At 39.7% G+C, this 22,273-nt stretch overlaps 1 protein-coding gene and 1 long non-coding RNA gene across 4 annotated transcripts in view; one reads left to right on the top strand and one right to left on the bottom strand.

Moving 5' to 3' along the window:
- The window catches only part of DPYSL3 (dihydropyrimidinase like 3), a 62,987-nt gene extending 62,092 nt beyond the window's left edge, over nt 1–895 (bottom strand). The window contains exon 1 of the mRNA XM_007434482.4: nt 539–895. Coding sequence (XP_007434544.2) covers nt 539–895 — 357 coding nt within the window. The remainder of the gene's footprint in view (nt 1–538) is intronic.
- LOC148216645 (uncharacterized) lies at nt 790–21,949 on the top strand. 3 transcript variants are annotated; one of them, XR_015794740.1, is made up of 3 exons: nt 790–927; nt 1,498–1,582; nt 21,573–21,949. It is a non-coding gene; the product is annotated as an uncharacterized LOC148216645 (long non-coding RNA). The 3 variants fall into 3 exon arrangements; XR_015794742.1 differs by lacking the exon at nt 21,573–21,949 and adding an exon at nt 1,847–14,667; XR_015794741.1 differs by lacking the exons at nt 1,498–1,582; nt 21,573–21,949 and adding exons at nt 1,251–1,430; nt 1,847–14,667 and having other exon boundaries at nt 796–927.
- Nucleotides 21,950–22,273: the final 324 nt, after the last annotated feature.

Below are 22,273 nucleotides of genomic sequence, written 5' to 3'. Positions count from 1 at the left end.
GAAACTCAATACCACAGGATTCCTCGAAATGCTAACTTTATAAAAGATGCCTCATACGCCCCACACATAATTAAATTGCTGCGTTTATGCGTCAGGAGGAAAGAATTAAACCTTGGAAAAAAGAGCGGGCCTGCCTCTGCTCGTAACCGCCACTAACAACAGCCCCCGTCGCCACCGCAGCAACTTTGGGGCAGGCCGGATGAAAGTGCGAGGCCACGTTTGACCCCAACTTCTCTGTCGACCCTAAGGCTTCGCAGCTTTAGGAGGACGCGGCGGTGTCGGAAAGATGCTTTTCGGGGCGGAGCGCGCTAGCGCCTCCGCACTCTCGTCTAGCCCACATCCCCGGGGAGGGCGGACCTGACTCCCCAGCAAACAGGCACCCAAACGGCCCGAGCATCCCCAGTGCAACCGGAGCAGGGCGGCGTCTCTTCCCCCGTCGGGTCCCTCGCCTTCACCACGCTTCCAAGGCCACCCACCCTCCTCCTCCATCCCTCGCCGAGACCTCCGGGGGAGCTTCCCCTCCTCCCGCCCCTCTGACCTTGTAATCCTCGTGGCCGAGGTTTTGCAGCCGCTGTTTGCCTGAGGGGGGGTGGATCTCCACGCCGCCGACCGGGGGCTCCTCCGGGGCCGCCGCCCCCACTGGGGGCTGCTGCTTCTGGGGCTCCTGCTCCCGCGACGGGGCGCGGCGGGCTCCGCGCTGCCCCACGCTGAGAGCCCCGAAGTCCAGCGTCTTGCTCTCGAAGGCGCCCTCCACGTTGCAGAACATCCCGCCATACTTCTGGCGGGGCACTTGGTCGGCGGTGCCCGGGCGCGCCAGGTAGACAGGCAGGTCTTCCTCCGCCGCGGCTGCGGGATCCGCCCGCTCCCGGCCTCTCCGCCCGGTATTGGAGGCCATGGCCGAGGCCGGCAACCGCGGGAGCCGCTGGGGTAAGTCAAGCCCGCGAGTCCGTCTGCGAGGAAGAGAAAGAGGGAGGGAGGGCGGGAGGGAGGCTCCCCGGGCGCCGCTGCCTCGGCTCAGGCGCGGAGTGACTGATGACTGGGAGAGAGAGAAAAGGAGCGCCTGCTGGGAGGGAGAGAGGGAGGCTGCGGCGGCGGCGGCCACGAGGACTTTTCACACCCGCGCCGGCGCTCGCCGCAGAGTTGGCTGTGGAAAGCTGCGCTCACGCACGCGCTGCGCTGGGCGAGCAGCGGGTCTCCCCCTTCCAAATCCCGGGCGGGACGGTCTCACCACTTTTGTTTTCCACTCCTAGCGGGTTCCTGGCGCCGCCAAGTATGTCGACTCCCTATCCCATCGTCTCCGGGCCTCCTGGCAACCGTTCGCAGTCCCACACGTTTGGAGGGTGCCTGCTTGGACGGGGGAACCGCTTTGGGGCGCTCAGTAGGGATAACTCCACGTCAGGGAAGCTCCACTTAGCTGATAAGTTGGAGAGGTGTGTGAAATGAGAAGTAAAATTGTCATTAAAAAAATCTTTGCCTATGTGCTTGAATATTTAACAGGAGCTCCATTCCTAGAAGAAACACATTTTCCCCATCTTACCTGTGTGGTTGGGTCTGACAAAATCTACATTAAAAGAATATACAGGTAAAATGGTAAAGCAGCAAAGTTTATACCTAAAATTAAAGTTTCCCTCAAGTTGAGTTTCATTTCTGATGACAGATCTCTGGTGTTTCCTTGCCAACTACATGGAAGTGGTTTGCCATTGTCTTCAGTTGTTTTTTTTTAACTTCCCCAATCTTCAGTAATCATCTTCTGAAGATGGGACCACAAGGAAAGCCTTAGGTCAATACAAAAAGATGATCTCATAGTCCCACACTGTTTTTAACTCACCTTTTTTTTCTGTCACAGGAAGGAATAAGTGAATCAAACCTGTCCTTGACATCAGTGGACTTCATGCACAAAGAAACTTTTTGTGTTACTAATTATTGCTCATCTAAGCTTCACATTGTGCTGGTTTGATTACTATAAAATGTAAATTCACATTAATAGTTACATGGTTCATCAACTTGCAATAATTGCTGCTCTTTCTTAAAATTAAATATAAATATTCATTAGAAATTATAAGTTGTAACAAAGCAAAGTGGTATTAATTAACAAAACGCAAATCATTTTGAATGTTCACTTTGGGACATTCCTTAATATGTGACAAGTAAAAGGCATGATGAATCTTTATGACTTTTTTACAATATTCATTTAAAAAAGATTTTATTTATTTATTTGTTTATTTGGTAAATTTATATAGCTGTCGATCTCACATGTTTGACTCTGGGCATTGAACAAAGATAAAAAAGAACAGTACAACAAATACAAAAACCATAACAAAAAGCCCTGCAAATATTAAAAGTATTAAAACCATAAAACATAATTTGTGGAAGAGTGCAATCAGTTTCCTTAACAATATAACTGTCTTACAGATTCCATACCCACATTACTGGATCCCCAGGCCAGATGGCAAAGCCATGTTATGGGTTTCTAAATAGCAGTAAAAATGAAATCACTCCAAGTATATCCAGGATGATTTACGTTTTAAGGTAAAGTCATTCCTAACTCTGAAAGATGTTAATCCTGACGCTAATGATATGTTAGTAAATTCAGATTCAAATTAGTGTAATCTGAAAAATGTAGATTCTTCTAGAGCAGAGGTCCTCAAACTCTTCAGCTCATCAACCCCGTCATGAAGTTTCAAATTGTTCATTGACCACCAAGCATTTATTACATGAAATAATTTAACAAATACTGCTTTAACTAATAGTACTAAGAATAATCATAACAACAACAACAATAATGGATAGTCCCATCAACCCTTGGGGGTCGATATTGACCACTTTGGGAAACCCTGTTCTAGAGCCCAGCAGCACTTCACTTTCAGTACTAAAAAGGTGATTTGGAGTGTACAGGAAGGTAATTGTAGCACAGGTCTGCCATTGTTTAAAGCAATTACATTTTTCCCATGATTGCACAGCTGCCACATGATCCCAGAAAACTATGTGGCTGGCTTTAAAGAGTGGCACACAGATGCTACATTCAAATTCTCACATACTCCAAAGCATCTTTTGGGAATCAAATCCTTAGCATAGCACAGCCCTAGACTGTTCTTTATAAGTTTCTACAACTTGAAAGCCACTACTTGGCAGACTCCCATGAAACATTCTGATGCATAATTTAGCATTGCCATATAGAAATGTGATTACAGAATATGCAATAACAGCAAGATACTAAGTTGGAGTTAATATGTTAGGATATTGTTTTTATGCACAAATTTCTCCTTGATAACTATTTGGAAATGAGAGAAGGGGACTTTATTGTTGTGGGGCAGATATTTAATGAAATCAAAATATAGTAGCATATTATGTATTCACAATATGTAAGTAAATTAGGACAATTCAGCCAAAATAATCCACTTCATACTTTTATTCAAGTCAATGGAACAGTGTTAAGAGCATGTGCTTCAGTCTATTGAAATCAGTAAAGCTTAATGCAATAGTCTTTGGTTAAATCAGTGCTTCCCAAACTTTTTCCTTCATTACCCAAAACCGCTTATCAGAAAGTCCTTTTTACCCAATGTGGGTAAAACACTTTAAGTCAATTTAATGGGTTTGTGTGACATTAGCAAAGAAGAACCACTTTTATCCAATTTTGGGTAATTTACCCAGGTTTGGGAAGCACTGGGTTAAATCATGTCCAACGTGGTTAGAATAAAATTTTATTTTGTGGCCTACGATTCAAAGATGATCCTCAAAGAGTGTTTGAAGTTTTGAAAATATGTACATAATTTTGCCATATGTTGTTAAAAAAGTATATTTCATCCACAGAGTTGTAGAGTTTATTTTTCCTCTCAGCAAAGATTACTGTCAGCTTTGGAGAAACCTGCTGAGAAGAGGTAGCTTCAAGGGAAAATATGGGTTGGGGATGGGTACAGTGACCTCCCTAATTTTAGATTGTACCCACTGCTTTATAGAAATTGAAAGCAATCCAGTTTTGACAGATGTGCTGTTACAATGTTCTCTATGTGCTTAACACTTTTTTTCCCCCAAAAATCAAGAAGTTTGAAAATCATGGGAGAAACCAGGCAGGAAAAGTATCTGAGGGCCAAACTAGATGTGACATTATTCATGTTTTTAACCCATATATGATTTCTTTCTCTATTCCTCGCCCCATCTGTTTATAAACATAAGACTAATTGGAACAGCGGGGGGCGGGGTGCATAGCCTTTGGAACTGGCTCAGTGTTTTACAGCTGATTTTTGAAATGGAAAAAAGAGGGGGAGAGGGAGAACTAAGATTGATTTACAGTGCTTTGGGGAAGGGAGAGTTATTTAGTAAATTAAATCCATGGAGGGTAGAAATGAAACCAAAGATTTGCAAAGCTGTGAAAAAGGTTAGAAAATGAGGGAAAGACCTTTCTCTGAATTTGAAGAAAAATTACCTATATTTGTACCTTAACTCATAGAACATACTGCCTTCGGGAAAGATCTTTGAATGATTTCACAAATAATTTGCTTTAAACTTTTTCCTAGCAAAAACAGGCAAACAATTCACAATAGAAAAGCCTTAAGAGGGGCTATGTCATGTGGACAGTGTACAAATGTCACAATAATGAAACTCTGTGGTACCGCTATAATACAATCGTGCAGAAGGCACCATGGTCTTCAGATGTGGCATTTTATGTATATTCAAAAACTGGATTTTAATTGTGTCTCTTTCCTGGCAGCCACTGTGCAGACATGGGGAGAAGGATAGCTAAGAGAGAGAAAGAAGGTGGCCAAAGGAATGTTCTTGCTCACTTTTATCTTTGGCCCATGCGGTGCCTGCCTGCAGTCTATCCTGCAGTTTATAACAGCTAAGAGTAAAGAAATATAGTCTTTGACAGAAAAAAAGTGGCCCTGTTAGTGCACCAGTTTTTCTCCATCTTGTTTATTTATTTGTTGGATTTACTGTATATCTTGCCTTTCCTTCAGGAGCTCAAAGTGGCATGCATACTGTCCCATCCTCCCATTTCCCTCTTCCCTCAACATTTAACCTGAGAGAAAGTGACTAGCTTAAGGTCACCCCGTGAGTTTCTGTAGCTGAGTGGCTGAGGGTAGTTTTGGACCTGGATGTTCCCAGGGCCAGTCCAAAACCTCAAGCATATCTTATGTGACTGAACATTTTAATCTGAAAAATATCAAAAATCTTTGTCTTCAGTTTTATCAAAAATACAGCTAGTAGCTACAATGAGGGGCAGTATATTTATATTATTAGAAATATTGTAATTAAAATGTTAACAACTTTTCTGTTTAAGTTCTTTTTATGACAGTATAAATTTCCATGCTGCCACTTTGATTATTAATCAGGCAGCAAGTGCATGCCAAGAGTGCAGTCATCATGGTTCAGTAATAATGATGTATGATTTACAGAACTAATGTAACTCTAATTTGTGGCTAGATTTCTTAATCATGGATGCTAATAGGTAGAGCGGGATAAGGTTTCATCCTGTTGTACCAGTTTTCCTGGGATTACATTCTATTCATTACAGTCATAGAGTCAGTTACTGTTGTTTGTGACAATGCATCTACAGGATTGTACAGTGCATCAGCCTTTTCAAACCATGAGAATAGCCATAATTTCAATAAGAGTAGGATCCTTGCTATGCAGCCACTGTACCTAAAAACATCTGGGTTAGATTTTCTTAATATGGGAGACAAATATATTATTTTCCCATTGATAGTTCTTACATTATTAATTCTTTCCAGTTGTGTATGTAAGTAGAGAAAAATACCTATGACTCAAGCTGGATCTCACTAGAACCAGAAGGCATTTTTATCACAGCCATCATGTTTCTCACAGTTATCACTGTGAAAGCCACGACAGTTCCCTGTATGTTCAGTCAGACCTTGGTTTAGCAGTCTTTGGATACAATGGAACAAATTTTGGTCCAGGGGCCACTAAACTGTCTTTAAATTAAGATTTTACTGCAAATGACACAATATACAGTATATCAATTACATAATTATGCCAATGACATATATTAAGATTTAATGGATATTTGGATTTAACAGGCATCCCCTTCACTGAATGGTCTATTCAGTTCAGGTTTTGCTGTACAGTTTTGTGAATTTTTGACTTGTACTTTTGTGGAATCTTCATCTGCGGCAACCATAAGTTTACCCATCAATAAATTCAGCAATAAAACTCTCTTAGATTCCCAGACCAACTACTCAGCCTCTGACTCTTATCAGTTTATTGACTGGCATATGAAGAACTGCTTACTTGGCTCCATGATATAAGAGTCCATATCAGCTGCTAATGCAATTTTTATCCATCAGACTATGCTCATATACAGTAGCTTGTCTGGTTTTTCTTTCAGTTCCACCAGCTACTAAAATGCCTGACTCATTTTTATGAGTGAATCTTATCTGCAAAAGGGATGTCAGAACCCATAGTGAATTTAGTGTAAAAAAATCTGTTAGTTATTAGGGGGAGTGCTACGATAAAAGATTACCCATCACCATCAAGATACACAGATATGTACATTACTTTGTATGACTAAGTCATAGCCTTTGAATTATTTTAATTTTTTAAAATAGTAACTCCTTGTAAGCCATCCAAGCTTTCCTGTTCTTTTACTTTTTATGAGTTTTTCAAGCTCATTTTTGAAAAATGCTTAAACTAGCAAAAGTTAACATTAGCCTTAAGCATTTACTTCCTGAAGCAAGACTTTCAGTCTGTTTTGTCATTAGGCCGTTAGACTCCCTTCATACCCATCTATGATATTCTTACTTTCTGTAGAACACTTAGAGATTTTAAAATCATGCACCATTTCAGTTCTGACTGGGTCCAATGCATAAAGTGAGATTGTGATTTCTTTGTTGTGCACCCTCATCTGCTGATCAAGTACACACTTCTGCAAAAAGGAGGAAGGGAGCATCATATACGGTGCGCAGTGGAATTAGGTAGTGAAGCCATGTTAAGACAAAGAGCAGCATCTTAATTGAATAGATATGCTGAAGTTCCTAACGGCATTGATTCAATGCTACATTATTTATTTACACTGCTAAGTAATTATAATTTTCAACTGATTCTTCAATAATTATTCCCTGACATACTAATAATATTCAAAGTGTATTACTCAATAGTGTATAATTCAATTAAGAGAAGCAAATATTTCTCAAAATTAGCTTCATTGTCAATGGCTGAAGATTTGTCCTGGATGTTACAAAATAATGCTAGAATGGAAAGCTGATAGGCTAATAATTAACCAACTAAATAAAAATGATGTAGTCATATCCTAATATTCTCAGATAATTAATTAGAAAATTTAATAGAAATAATTACTAGATTATTACTTTTAAAATGTATTAGTCTTATAGCCAGTGATGTTGAAAATGGAGAGGAAAGCATTAGTAATGTAAAATAATAACAGTAATAATAATATTTGTAGTAATAAACCATAAGCTGAGATAGATATGGGTTTTCAGCCATATAGGATTAATATTTAAAACAGTAATTGAAGATGCAATTGCAGTTTACCTAACAATAAGTTCTATTGAACTCAATTTACATAATGGTGAATGAAATACATAGCATTGCTCTCAATTTATATAGCACATAGAACCTCTAACATTTAGCTATACGTATCTGAAGTAACAGTAACTTGAAACAAACTAAAATAAAATAGTCCCAAATGGATAAAATGTAGGTGTTGGCAGGACCCTTGGAAGTCATATAGTCCAATCCCTGTCTAGGGCAGGAAATCACAATTTCATAAGGTTTTTCTTCTAGGCTCTTTAGCATCTTGTTGCTGTTCTCTGGGCACGCTCCAGTTTCTTAATAGCATACTTAACTGTGGTGCTTGGAATTGGATACAGTATTCTAGATGTGGTCCAACCAATGCAGAACAGAGAAGAATGATGACTTCTCTTCATCTTGACATGATACTTCTGTTATTGGAACCTAGGATTGCACTTGCTATTTTGCAGCTGTTGGCTTGTGTTCAGCCTGCGATCCAGTAAAAGCCCAGACCCCATTCATACGTATGGCTGCCCAATATGGTTCCCTACCCCCCAGCGTATGTTCAAGCCTTTGATTTTCCTTACAGATCTGTTTATACTGAGAGAGGATACCTAGTGATATGTCTAGCTCGATATAATTTATACCACCTGGCAGTGACTTTCAGGGTTTCAGGCATAAGTTATTCCAAAGGTTCAATGGGTAAAACAGAAGATTTCTGCAATGTGAAGTAATATTTTGTGCCTTTGCACTATGGGGTTTTCCCGCCAGAGGCTAACTATGATAATGACTTTGTCAGAGATTAAAAACAAACAAAACATCCACCTAATTTTTGTATCAGAATTTACTGCATAAAGTTGCGGGGAATGATTTGCAGTTCTGCAAATCACAGGAATTGTTACTAATAACAATTTCCCACTACATTGTAGATTATCCCTTGCCAAGGTAGGATAAATGCCACCAAATATTTTCTGTTGTTTAGTTTAATTTCATTATCTTCCACAAACATTTGGTTAGATGACTCATTTAAACATGTGCTGTCTAACACCTTTTTATTTTTAGTATGCCTCTTTTTCCAAGCTCTCCATGGAAAGCAAACTATATGATAAGAATTGAATGAACAATGGGAGGAAGTGGAAACACTGCAATCATTAGCTTTCATTTCACATGCAGTTACTAAACTTTCCTAACAACTGGTGCATCTAATGGAGTCCAGTCTTCTGCAACATTAAGCAATTAGAAAAGACTTTAACCTGCCTGCCTGCCTGCCTGCCTGCCTGCCTGCCTGCCTGCCTGCCTGCCTGCCTGCCTGCCTCTATCTATCTATCTATCTATCTATCTATCTATCTATCTATCTATCTATCTATCTATCTATCTATCTATCTATCTATCTATCTGAAGTATTTACAAAAATGCTTGCCCTGTCCTGTTACTGTTTTTATCAAAAGCTTTCAAAATTGTGGTTGCTAATAACACCAAATAATTTTTTTCAACCAAGTTTATGATTAAGTGAAACCAACTTTTATTTAGAGTTATTTCAGTCCTCAACTTATCCTTAGCTTCCCCCCCTTGTTCTCAATAATTTCATGTCTCATATAGATTACATGATATAGGTGAATAAAATACTTTATATTTCGTATAGGTTAGATTATATGGAAGAGCCAGTTTGGTGTTGTGGTTAAGGTACCAGGCTAGAAACCAGGAGACCGTGAGTTCTAGTCCCACTAGGCGCGAAACCAGCTGGGTGACCTTGGACTAGTCACTCTTTCTAAGCCCTAGGAAGCAGGCAATGGAAATCCACTTCTGAAATCTTGCCAAGAAAACTGCAGGGACTAGTCCAGGCAGTCACCAGGAGTCAACGCTGACTTGAAGGCACTAAAAAATGAAAAAAAAAAAAAGTTATATGGGTGAATATTTTAAACCATGGCTGATACTTTAAACCTTGCACATGTAACACCCCAGTGGTCACAGGAGTGTATTTGTCTTTATCAAGTATTTTATCAACAGCGATGGCTTATACAGATAGTCCTCAGTTAACAACCACTCATTCAGCAACCATTCGAAGTTACGATGGTGCTGAACGAGTGGTAGTCACAGTCAATCCTCAAAGTTCTGGCTGTCTCAGCACCCCTGTGGTCACATGAGTGTGATCTGGGTGCTTGGCAACTGGCTCACACTTATGATGGTTACAGAGTCCCATGGTTATGTGATCGCCATTTGCGACCTTCCCTGCTGGCTTCCCACAGGCAAAGTCAATGAGGAAGCTGGCAGGGAAGGCCGCAAGTTGCTTGGATAAGTCTCTCCCACCTGTGCACCCTTCTCTAGCCCCTCTGTGCTCACACTGCGCCATACCTCGCTGGCCACCTGCACAACTTTACACACCCTCCCCTGCCCAGCAGCAGCCACCTCCGCCATGCTTGTGCCGTGCCTCCCCAGCCACTTGCACACTCTCCCCGCACCCTTCCTGAGCCTCACTGCCACTTGCGCACCCTCCCTGAGCCTTGCTGCACTCACACGCACCTCCCCAGCCACCCCTGCACCCTTCCCCCTTGCTCTTGTGCTGCAACTCCCTGGCCAACCACGCACCCCCACATGATGCCTGCCTGCCAGCCTGCTTGCGAGCCACCTGGGACTTGCAACTTCCTGCTGGTTTCCCCACTGACTTTGGTAGTTGGAAGCTGGCAGAAAGTTGTGAGGTAGTCCTTGCTTAGCGACCCATGAACCTCACTTAACAACAGCAACGGGCTGCAGGGATTGCTGTTGCTAAGTGATGCGGTCATGTGACGTTGTGCTTTATGACCACACTGCTTACTAATGGAACTTCCAGTCCCAATTACTGTCATTAACTGACTATTCATTTGCAGTTAAATCCTGTGTATATCTCACTGCTCTCCAAAAATCAGAATGAAGGGATATTAGTAAATACTTATGATTATTTTTCATACAGCTTGGTTTAGCAACCCACCCACATTCTTTAAAGAATTCTGTAAAAGAGTTATATGGGGAGATGATTCAGGATTAAATTCAAGATCATATAAATGGAATTATGTCCATGTGATAAAACTCTCTCCTCCATTGTCCAGATAGAGTCATCAGATTCTTCAGAGTTGATTTTAAGGGCATAGTTGGACTCCATGGAAGAGTGGAATCATCTTGTCCATTCTGCTGATAAAAACAACCCTATCAGTAAAGCAATTTAAAGTGGAAATGGAACTTGCAGACCATTAATTCAACTTTATTAATTTTTAAAATTAATTTATTCCATTTGTATCCTATCCTTTCTCCATGAACCTTAGTATGGTATGTGATTCTTGCTATCAGTATCAAGTAATACACTGAGATTATTTGGTATCTGGACTTTACAATCCAGTAAAGACCAGCTCCTTTTACACAATGCTGGTATGTATTATTCACTTCAGAATGTGGTAGGTTAGCCCTGTAACATTTGGGAGCCCTGCTTCTCATTCTGCAGCCCTAGACTTCTGCCCTGAAATCTTTCAGCACCACTCCTTGAATTTTATGCTTACAGTTGTCTTCTAAGATGTGTTGCAGAGGAGACATTCTTCGAATGAGCTTCATGGCTGAGCAAAGATTTGAGATTTGACCTTACTCCAACACTTTGACCACTATATTACACTTCATTCTTTACAAATCTATAAAATGATATATCCTCTAAAATAGTATAAATCATTGAAATAAATAAATCAAAAAGACATTTCTCCATCCTTGAGGAGAAGTGAGCCTCAACTAAAATCCTTCCCCTTCCCCATGTCTTCTCCTCTTTTATGGAAGAGATTAAGAAAGCAACTGTCCGCACACACCCTTATTTATTTCAAACCAAGCACTTGAAAGTAAGGTCCTCAGGGAAAAAAATCCTCTTTTCCTTGCAACTATATTGATGGGAAATTATATTAAAATGGCTTTCTGGTAGATCTGGAAACCACATGTTTCTGTAATTATACACAAAAGATTTATAATGAGGGACTAATTGGATTGGCAAAACTGATATATAGTTAATTTCCTAGATAATCCATTGAAAATGCAATAAAGAAAATCACAACAGGAAAGATATTTCAATTACATTTGTCTTCTAAAAAGTAGTTCTGGCAAAAGTGCAGCTCTCTATGTATGATTCTTAATAAAGAATAATGTTAAAAATAACAGATGAAAGTAAGCAGATTCCCTTGATATTGCTGTCCCCTTGTGCTTCTGCTGCTTATTGCTTAAAGTAGCCTGAAAACATCCAAGAATTTGGGTTAGAGCAAGATTCCCTAAGTATCAGGCACCTCTTCAAATAAGAAATCCATTTTTTCAAGAGGAAGATATACTGAAAATTTAGTTGGTCCTCCCACTTGTACCAATAGGCAGGATTGTATTAATCCCTAGAGTGGAGCAGAAAACGCCCTCTCTTCTGGCCATGTTCCTGCCTAGCTTCCCTGCTTTGGCTTTAGGAGTTCCTTAATCTCTCTCTCTCCCTCACCAGTTCTGTACCTCTGTATCACAGTACAGATTAACTGTACAAGACCTGTCCTGATAGAGACAGAAGCATGAACTTTGAGGAAATCCAAGAGAGCTAACATTTACCTGCTCTATAAATACAATTTAATCCATACCTCCCTCAGTTAAGGTTCAAGGGATCTGGCAAGATGTCCACAATTTTTCCTGCGGAAATCAGGACTGACACAGTTCCCTTGTGCAGACTTTTCCTGCCTTTTTCTTTCTAAAAGACACTATCATTTTCTAAAAAGACACCCTGTCATTTTAGGGCTCTTCCACTTCTGTTTTACCACAGCATTTTTGGGCTTCTGCAGCTCTGCTGCAGTTGAACTGATTCACCTCAGTCTCAGCTATGTCCAAAGGAAACAGTGGCAGGAACAGTTCTGCAGTGTGCATGCTAGGTTGTATTCCAGACTTACGACAAAAAGGATGCCCAATTTTAGCCTTTTGATATTTATTTATCAGCTTGTATGTTGCTTCAGTTACTGAGGCAATTATGTTAGGGTGATATGCTAGGGTTAAAAACAACCATACAAATAATACAAATAACAAGAAACAAGAAACAGACCATACTATAAAAAACACGTCGGTGGAGGTGACAAAGTCTAACAATTATAACAAAATAAGCCAAGGAGCAAATCACTGTTCAACAGAGTCAGGGCTATATAAACCTCAGGGAGGATTCTGTTCCACAGGGCAGGCACAGCTATATAGAAAGTGCCTCCTAGAACCCACAAGATGACAGTGCTTGGGGTGTGGCAACTCTTCCAGATCTTCATGGTTGGGGCAGAGGCAGCAGGAGAAAGACAGTCCTGTCGATAACTGGGTCCTAAGCTGTTAAGATGGCATTGTTTTTTATCTAGTTATTTTTAATGGAGTTTCAGGTCTTTGGTTTCTTGGAGGTGGAAGGATGCTCCAGAATTGTGCAGTACAGCAGTTTTGATGCTCTGTAAAGTTCTCAAGCATCTCCTTATGGACAGTCCTGGTGAAATCATATTCTTCAAGTCATGAAGAGTAGAAAACAACTGAACAGTAAAAGATTTTTGGCTAATCAGTAATCAGGCCTTGAGAGTAAATCCAAGATTAGTCACCACACACACATCTACTGTATCCTGGCAGTAAATATAAAATTGTAACTTATAACTTGAATGCCCTAAGCCTATCTTGCCCTTCTTCCCTTTTTGAGGGGAAACATGGAAAATGCTCATTTTTTTTGGAAATGTTTTTATAACTAATATAATTTATCTGATAATAGAAAGGAATTTGTAGTAAAATTACCTCCACTGACAATGGGGTGTCTTCATTATATCCAAGAACATCAGAGTCTAAGTTACTAGTATTGGATATGTGTAACCTTTCTTGTTAGCGCATATTCAAGGCAAGTATTTCAGTTCCCTAACAACTGAAATTTTATATGCTATTATAGAACTATTTTCGATATTCATGTTGGTGCTAGATTTCTTTTTAAAGAGAAATTCTTCTTTCATTATTGGAAGGCCTACCAAAAAGGAAACTTGCTTTATTCCTTGGGAACAAGACTCAGTAAAAAGAGAAGAATGTTCGGGTGCAATATTTTCTTCCGCCACTGTATTGTTACCAGTGTTACTATGTAGTTATATATATTGATTTGTAGCTGTTTGGCATGTATGTGAAATATTTGTATGTATAAATTTGTGCCATGCATTTGTGTATGAAGGAAAATGTATGAAAGATGAAATACACAAGATGCAGTCAAACCATAGTTGTAGAAAGCGTCTGGAAAGTTTCAGCTGATGCAGAAGGAAGATTTCTAAGAAGCTACAACACGAGGTGGTTCTCAAAGCAAGAGATGGTTCCCAAGCAAATTCAAGTAGAAAAGTACCAGAAGGCATGAAAAAAGAACTGAGTCTTGATGGAAATAAAAGTGAATGAGAACACTTTGAAATTATCCCATAGATTGAGATACCAGGCGCATGTTAAGTGCCTGCCTCAATCCCTCTGTAGCTGAAACTGAAGCTAGCCAGCCAGACTTTGAGGTGGGAAAGTATCTGTGAGTATGTGAATGAGACAACTTTTCCTTCAGTAAATAATAAAAATTGTGAATCTGCATTTTTTTCCCTATGTGTTTAAGTCTCTGGCTAAATAAGAATAAGTAGCACTGACTACATTATGTGAGTCTTATTTCCCAAACGATTCAGAGTATATGCACGTTTACTTTATTCCTAATTTAATAGTGCAGCTAATCTTTATTTCCTATAGACATTCAAACAGCTAAGGAAGGCATTTTTTAATTTCTAGTAATATAACATTTTTGTTGGGTTTTGTGCCACAGTATCCCTTAACAATGAAAAACCCATCATGGCTTACAGTAGAAGCCAGTACCTCATACTAATATACAAGCCAACATGCTTTTCATCTTTAGGATCACACTGCATTGTCTTTGTATAATCCATTAGAATGTAGTTTAGCCACCTTAGGTAGTTTGAAAAATTCTTTGACACCCAACTCCATCTTTGAAGTCAGTTTTTATTCCACCCTATGTTAGGAGCTTAGTCTGCATTCGGAAGGTGATTTCAGTGACCATTCTTCCAGATCTAGTCTAGGTATCCCATTAAAAGGAAATCCCATTTACAAAGAATATAAATATCCAGTTACAGAGGATGTAAGCATACCGGTACAGGAAGGCAATATAATTTAACAAGTACAATGGAGTCTTCATGGGAAAACTCTCATAATTGGAATGTAATAATTATAAGATATTTTCCTTGGCTATTTATTTTAATGTTTGCATTTGTAGTTATTGTTTTTTATTTTATTTTAATACTGTTCACCACCCAAAGTCACTTGTTGAGATGGGCAGCTATATGAAATCATTAAATAAATAAAAGATACAATTTATTCAGTTTGTTAAAGACAAAAAACAGAACACCCAGAGCAGCAGCAATAGAAAGGATGGAGAAGTTATACCATATCATATCTGAGAAATCCAAGTGATGAACTTATTAAGAGCATTTGGCTTAAAATAAGACTTCTTGTTTAAGGGAAACTAAATCAGAGTGTAGTTGATCATGTATCTTGGACATCAGGTATGTGAATTTTAATAAACTCAGAGGAATTATAAGGAGGATTCCATGGCAGGCAAAACTAATATGAAAAGAATCTCAAGATGGGTGGGAGTTTTTAAAGAAGGAGATACTAAAAGCACAATTGCAGCCATTTCAGTAAGGGAAAAAAAAAATGAACAGCAGAAGCTAATGTGGCAATTCAGAAAACTTAGGATGTAAAAAGAGAAAAAGGACCCTATATAAGAGATAAAGAGATGGACAGGTCACCAAGGAAGGTTACATTCGGAAAGACTTCAACCGTAGATGATGTCAGGAAAGCTACAGTGGGGCAAAAAAGTATTTAGTCAGCCACCAATTGTGCAAGTTCTCCCACTTAAAAAGATGAGAGAGGCCTGTAATTTTCATCATAGGTATACCTCAACTATGAGAGACAAAATGGGGAAAAAAATCCAGAAAACCACATTGTCTGATTTTTAAAGAATTTATTTGCAAATCATGGTGGAAAATAAGTATTTGGTCAATATCAAAAGTTCATCTCAATACTTTGTTATATATCCTTTGTTGGCAATGACAGAGGTCAAACGTTTTCTGTAAGTCTTCACAAGGTTTTCACACACTGTTGCTGGTATTTTGGCCCATTCCTCCATGCAGATCTCTTCTAGAGCAGTGATGTTTTGGGGCTGTCGCTGGGCAACACGGACTTTCAACTCCCTCCAAAGGTTTTCCATGGGGTTGAGATCTGGAAACTGGCTAGGCCACTCCAGGACCTTGAAATGCTTCTTACAAAGCCACTCCTTCCTTGCCCGGGCGGTGTGTTTGGGATCATTGTCATGCTGAAAGACCCAGCCACGTTTCATCTTCAATGCCCTTGCTGATGGAAGGAGGTGTTCACTCAAAATTTCACGATACATGGCCCCATTCATTCTTTCCTTTACACGGATCAGTTGTCCTGGTCCCTTTGCAGAAAAACAGCCCCAAAGCATGATGTTTCCACCCCCATGCTTCACAGTAGGTATGGTGTTCTTTGGATGCAACTCAGCATTCTCTCTCCTCCAAACACAACGAGTTGAGTTTAGACCAAAACATTCTACTTTGGTTTCATCTGACCATATGACATTCTCCCAATCCTCTTCTGGATCATCCAAATGCTCTCTAGCAAACTTCAGACAGGCCCGGACATGACCTGGCTTAAGCAGGGGGACACATCTGGCACTGCAGGATTTGAGTCCCTGGCAGCATAGTGTGTTACTGATGGTAGCCTTTGTTACTTTGGTCCCAGCTCTCTGCAGGTCATTCACTAGGTCCCCCCATGTGGTTCTGGGATTTTTGCTCACCGTTCTTGTGATCATTTTGACCCCATGGGGTGAGATCTTGCATGGAGCCCCAGATCAAGGGAGATTATCAGTGGTCTTGTATGTCTTCCATTTTCTAATTATTGCTCCCACAGTTGATTTCTTCACACCAAGCTGCTTGCCTATTGCAGATTCAGTCTTCCCAGCCTGGTGCAGGTCTACAATTTTGTTTCTGGTGTCCTTCAACAGCTTTTTGGCCTTGGCCATAGTGGAGTTTGGAGTATGACTGTTTGAGGTTGTGGACAGGTGTCTTTTATACTGATAACAAGGTCAAACAGGTGCCATTACTACAGGTAATGAGTGGAGGACAGAGGAGCCTCTTAAAGAAGTAGTTACAGGTCTGTGAGAGCCAGACATCTTGCTTGTTTGTAGGTGACCAAATACTTATTTTCCACCATGATTTGCAAATAAATTCTTTAAAAATCAGACAATGTGGTTTTCTGGATTCCCCCCCCCCCATTTTGTCTCTCATAGTTGAGGTATACCTATGATGAAAATTACAGGCCTCTCTCATCTTTTTAAGTGGGAGAACCTGCACAATTGGTGGCTGACTAAATACTTTTTTGCCCCACTGTAAAGCTCAGAATAAGGTGAGGTTGGAATGTTAAGAACAACAAAAAACACTTCCTCAGATGTTCAAAATAAAAGAACCAATTTACCACTGCTTAAAATGCAAATATGCAACAAAAACGAGGGAGAACAATTAACTCCTGTTTTGGCTCTCTCAGGCAATTGAGAGTAGGGTGAAAAGGCAAGATTAAAAGTTGAGATGGATACAAACATGGCCAGACAATATTGATTCATTGTTAGTAATTTGAAATCTCCAGGGCTAGATGAATTGTATCCTAGAATACTGAAAGAACTTGCTGATGGTCTGGCCAAAACCTTATGTATTATTTTTTGGAAAATTGTGGATAATAGGTAGTATCTGTTGATTGGAGGAAGCAATAATTGTTCCTATCCTGAAAAGGGAAAAATGAGGGTTGCTATAGGGAGTTACAGACCGGTCAGTCTGACATCACTGGTAAGATTCTGGGCCAAATAATAGAGATTAAGATTACTTATAGAGATAAGTAAACAATGCAATAATTTCCAGAAATCAGTGTGGATTTTTCAAGAGCAAGGCTTGCCAGAGTACCCTTATCTCATTTTTTGATCAGTAGACTGTCAGAATGTTGTAAATATAGTATATTTTGATTTTAGGAAAGCATTTGACAAAGTACTCTTGACATTCTGATTAGCAGGCTAGTTAAGTATGGGCTTGATGGCATGAAAAATAAGTGAAAATATACTCAAAGACTCCTTATCAGTGATTCCTCATCAAGTGGTAATGAGGTATTGAATAGATACAATCCTGGGTCCAATACTCCCGTAAATGTATACACGAATTAGCTGGAAATGTGGATGCTCTAGATTTATGTCCCAGAGGCTGGCTTGTATGCTTTCTCATTTTTATTCTTTCAAATCCAGTGGAATGTGGGAAAGACATTATGTAAACGGCTGACCGTCAACAAGATAGCGCTCCAAATACTAAGCTGAACAGGACATGACCTAGAACAGAGTGTATTTATTTTATTTAATATTTTAATATTATTTTATTTTGCTTGTTTTCCTTGGAGCTCCTATTGTTTTTTGATCAGTAGCTGTAAGTGAGGGAGTGTTCTCTCCCACTAGGGATTACAATATTACAAATGTTTTAAAACTATTTAGTGGAGCAAATGGGAGTATTCTGTTTTCAAGAAAAGGAATCTTTGCATTGAGTCCAGTGTTCTGTTTTGCTATTTTAAAACAATAAAGACATGACAGCATATAAAAATTGATACAATTTTAGGCATTTTATTCCTCAAGGAAAACAAAAAATCCCAACATGTACCCATACCTTTATAGAGAGATACATTTGATCCTATTACTTACAGATAATAGTGTTTGACTAGAACTACATGGGTCTGCTTAAGGTAGAACAAAGACAAAACAGCTGCTTTATCTTGTTTTTCCTCCTCTTATCTGGAAGAATTTGCTTTGCTGCTCTTGTGTCACATTCCTCTTAATGTTTCTTGTTTCAACAGAGGATAGGATTAGGTAGGGCAGTGCTAGGTAGAGGTATTTCATACCTTGTTTCCACATCCTGCATCAGTGGGATTCAACTCCAAAGGAATCCATGGAATCGACTCTCATGATGAAAAAGTAGTGAGATGGCCTTGCAGATCTCTGGAAGAGAATGTCCTGATAACGTCTTTACTTAAAAGGAAAGTTAGATTGTAATCCTATACTTGCTAACTATTGAATTCAGCAGGGCTTACTGCATAGAATTGGAGCATGAGTTCTACTAGAAAGTTCCTTGTTTCACTGGGCAGAAAGTCAGGGTGATGCTGATGCTGACCTGGGCCAGTAACAAGCCTCAGATTCACCCCCCCACCCCATTTTTCCCCAAGATAAATTTCTCTAGCACCACCTCTGTTTTCTTTACCTAACAAAGTAAAGCTTTTTTCCTCTTCTCTCATTTTCCTGATTTATTCTTAGTTTATGATATATTTGGTGGTATAATTGCATTTTGGTTTCTATAGTTGTTCTGAATATATGTGGTTTCTATAATTCTGTGTTTTTAAATAGGCCACCTTGGGTACTGAGAAATTTTAAAAAAAAATGTTTGAAAGAATAAATGTACAACCTAACATGAACGTGCCACTTTCTGTCTGTGGAATTCTAGATCGCAGATATAGGATTTCCCTTTGGTTTATCTGGCACCTACCTTTTGGCTAGACAACAGTATTTTTCAATTTTTTTTTTCAAGATTGACCATGACATGTTGAAATTACTGGAGTGAATATAGATGAAATGTTTGTACCTATCTTCTTTTTCCTTATAATTTTTGCCACACTTGCCAGAGTTTTAAGGTACCTATTTTAGTACTTTGGACCAAAAGAAAAGAAAAGAAAACCCAGAATCACACCACCAAATGTTTACAAATTCCCATTGAATTTAGGCATTCAGCAATGGAACAGGAGCTGCATGAAACCTGTGGACCATGGTTTGCCCACCCTGATCTAGACAGCCGTCTCAGCTTATGCATGCTTGCCATCACGTGCCCAGAGTACAAGCTGTGCCTGCACTGATACTTTACAACATAGGAAGATTTTTTTTATACTAGCTTGGACTACTGTCCATGTATCTTCGTACTATCTCAGGCAGCTCTTCAGGGCCTGTGCTTAACGTAGTTCTCTTCATCTGATACCTTTTCCTTTGTAGCTGGGGATGCCAGAGATGAAATATAGATTTTTTTTTCCAGTTTATTATTTATTTAGACTTATGTTGTCACCCATCTTATATAGAATAAACCTGGGTGGCTCACAGCAAAATCAGTAAAACAGAAAAAGTAAAACTACATTACACTAACATCAACACTACACCCCATCCCACGGTGTCCCTGTGAAAACACTTCTACCAATCATCACATCATACATTTGCTGTGCCTCATTCTCACCCTAACCCAACACCTGGGAGAAGAGCCAGATGTAGAGGACAGAGGGAATGGTGATGGTCAGATAAAAAAAATCTGAATCTGGGGCAGGAATGTAAGGTATGTAAACATTTCAGACAAGCCCATCCCTAGTTCACACAAAGATAAATGCAGGGGCATTCAGATTTGCAAGATTCTGTTACCATAACCTTATAATAAAAGCTGTATTGACCTACATGACTTTGGTTTCCTAGTCTGATCTATCCTTGAAGGGCTGGCAGCAGCTTTTCAATGGGTTACGGAAAATTAAAAGTGTGGGAGCCTCTGGATCTCAGGAGGGGAGCCTGTTCCACATGCATGAGATATTGTGGAAAATCAGAGGACCAGGTATTTGAATGTTTATCTTAGAAGAGGCAACTCAGTCCAACTGCTGAGAGACATAAGAAAAAAGCGTTTCCAAGAGACCCCACCTTAATGACGTTGCAGTACCTGAGCATGGAAAATTCTTTGCATGGTTTTCAAGATTCTGTATTTACTAGCATTAAGCTATCTTCCTGAAATCTGTGTTACTATTGCTTCCTTGGGCTTGACCATCTTGAAAACTGTAATAGGGATTTCTCAGCCCCGGACATAGAGAGTTAAAGTCAAGCCTTTTTGAAATGCTTTTTTATCTTTCAACCACTGAACCGACCTTTCTTCTGAGATAAACATTCAAACAACTTGTCTCTCACTTTCCCACAATCTCTAAAAGCATGTTTTTATTTTTTTATTTTTTTATTTTTTTATTTAATTTAATTTATTTATTTATTCAGTTTGGAGACCACCTGACTCCCAAAAGACTCTGGGCGGTATATAGTACACATACAGAAAGACTAAACAATTTTTTTAAAAAAAATGTGTGTCTGGAAGACTAAAACAACCAAACATATCCCAAAGCAGGAAAAACTAACAAAGACTCAGCATCCACCCTAGCCCTAGGCCTGGGAGCAGAGCCACATTTTTAATGACCTCTGGAACCACACTTTGAATTGCACCCAGAAGCCAACTGGCAACCAGTGCAGCTCACAAAGCAGGGGTTATATATGACCATAACACCGCTTCCCACGCCATCACTCACTGGACCAGCTGTAGCTTCCAAGAGATCTTCAAGGGCAGTCCCATTTAGAGCACATTGCAGTAATCCAGTTGAGAGATGACAGTATGAATGACTGTCTGAAGAGACTCCTGTTATAGGAAAGGGTGCAACTAGAGCACTTGTCAGCCCTTCAAGGTAGATTAGACTAGGAAACCAATGGCATGTAGGTCAGCACTACTTTTATTGTAAAGCTATAGTAACAGAATCTTGCAAGTCTAAATGTGTTTCACCCCCTCCTTCCCTTGATCATCATGAGAACTAGGGAGCAGCTTGTCTGAGATGTTTGCTCACGTTACATTCTTGCCCTGGACTCAGGTCCATTTTATCTGACTGTTGCCTTTGTAGTGACTCTTCCCTCTGTCCCTCAAGGCCACCCCCTCTTTCCTCCAAATGACCAGATGAACCTGCACAAAGACCATCCTGGGCACAGGCGTTACCTGCTCCTTGAGCAAGTCCTGTAGGTCCAAGAAGACCCCAGATTGCACGTCAGTCTTGAAAGTGTGACCCCTTCCATAACCAAAGATGAGAAATCCTCAAATCTAAATAAGTGCAACCACTCGGTATTGTCAGGATTTAGCTTGGGTTTGTTCTTCCCCATCCAGACCTGAACAGCCTCCAGTTCCTGGGTCAAGATATACAATTCAGTATCATCTGCATACTGATGATGCCAGACCCAAACCGATAGATGACCTCACCCAGCGGTTTCATGTTGATGCTAAACAGAAGGGGCAGAAGTGTCGAGCCTTGAGGCACTCCAAATGAGGAGCTGGGGACATTTTCTACATTGAACTAGTGTAAGCCAGTATTTTTCCTTCTTGTACTAAAGATACATAAATAAATTTACATTAGAAATAATTTAGTTGTATATGAAACACTGAAAAACAGGAACTCTTAACTATACAACATTTGATAATCTTGTTTTTAAGCATATTCACAGTCAAGTTCCCTGTCAATCCAGGATTTGTGCTCAGGTTTCTTTGCAAATAAATGCTATTGTCAAAACATTTTTTATCTCTCATGTTCAGAAAATTATTCTGTATAATATTAAGAGTGTGTGTGTGTGTGTGTTTGTGTATATATGATCTGATAGCATTTTAAATACTGGTATATATACATCTCATTTCAACCAAAGGCATGAAAAACAAAGCTAATCCTACTTTTATTGTTTGGTATTTTGACTCAAAAGGCAAAATTCAAAGCACAGTAATGCCTGGAATGAAACAGAACTGTATATTAAGCATTTGGTTTTGTTTCCTCATTAATGCCAGCCATATGAAAGAAGAAATGTCCAAGGGAAAACCTA

The sequence above is a fragment of the Python bivittatus genome, unplaced genomic scaffold (genome assembly GCF_059951505.1).
Source record: "Python bivittatus isolate LINGU-HERP-01145 unplaced genomic scaffold, Pbiv_v1 ctg000080_np1212, whole genome shotgun sequence".
Taxonomy (NCBI): Eukaryota; Metazoa; Chordata; class Lepidosauria; order Squamata; family Pythonidae; genus Python; species Python bivittatus.
Note: the sequence above shows the minus strand (reverse complement) of the source record. Positions and strands in the feature narration are given on the sequence as shown.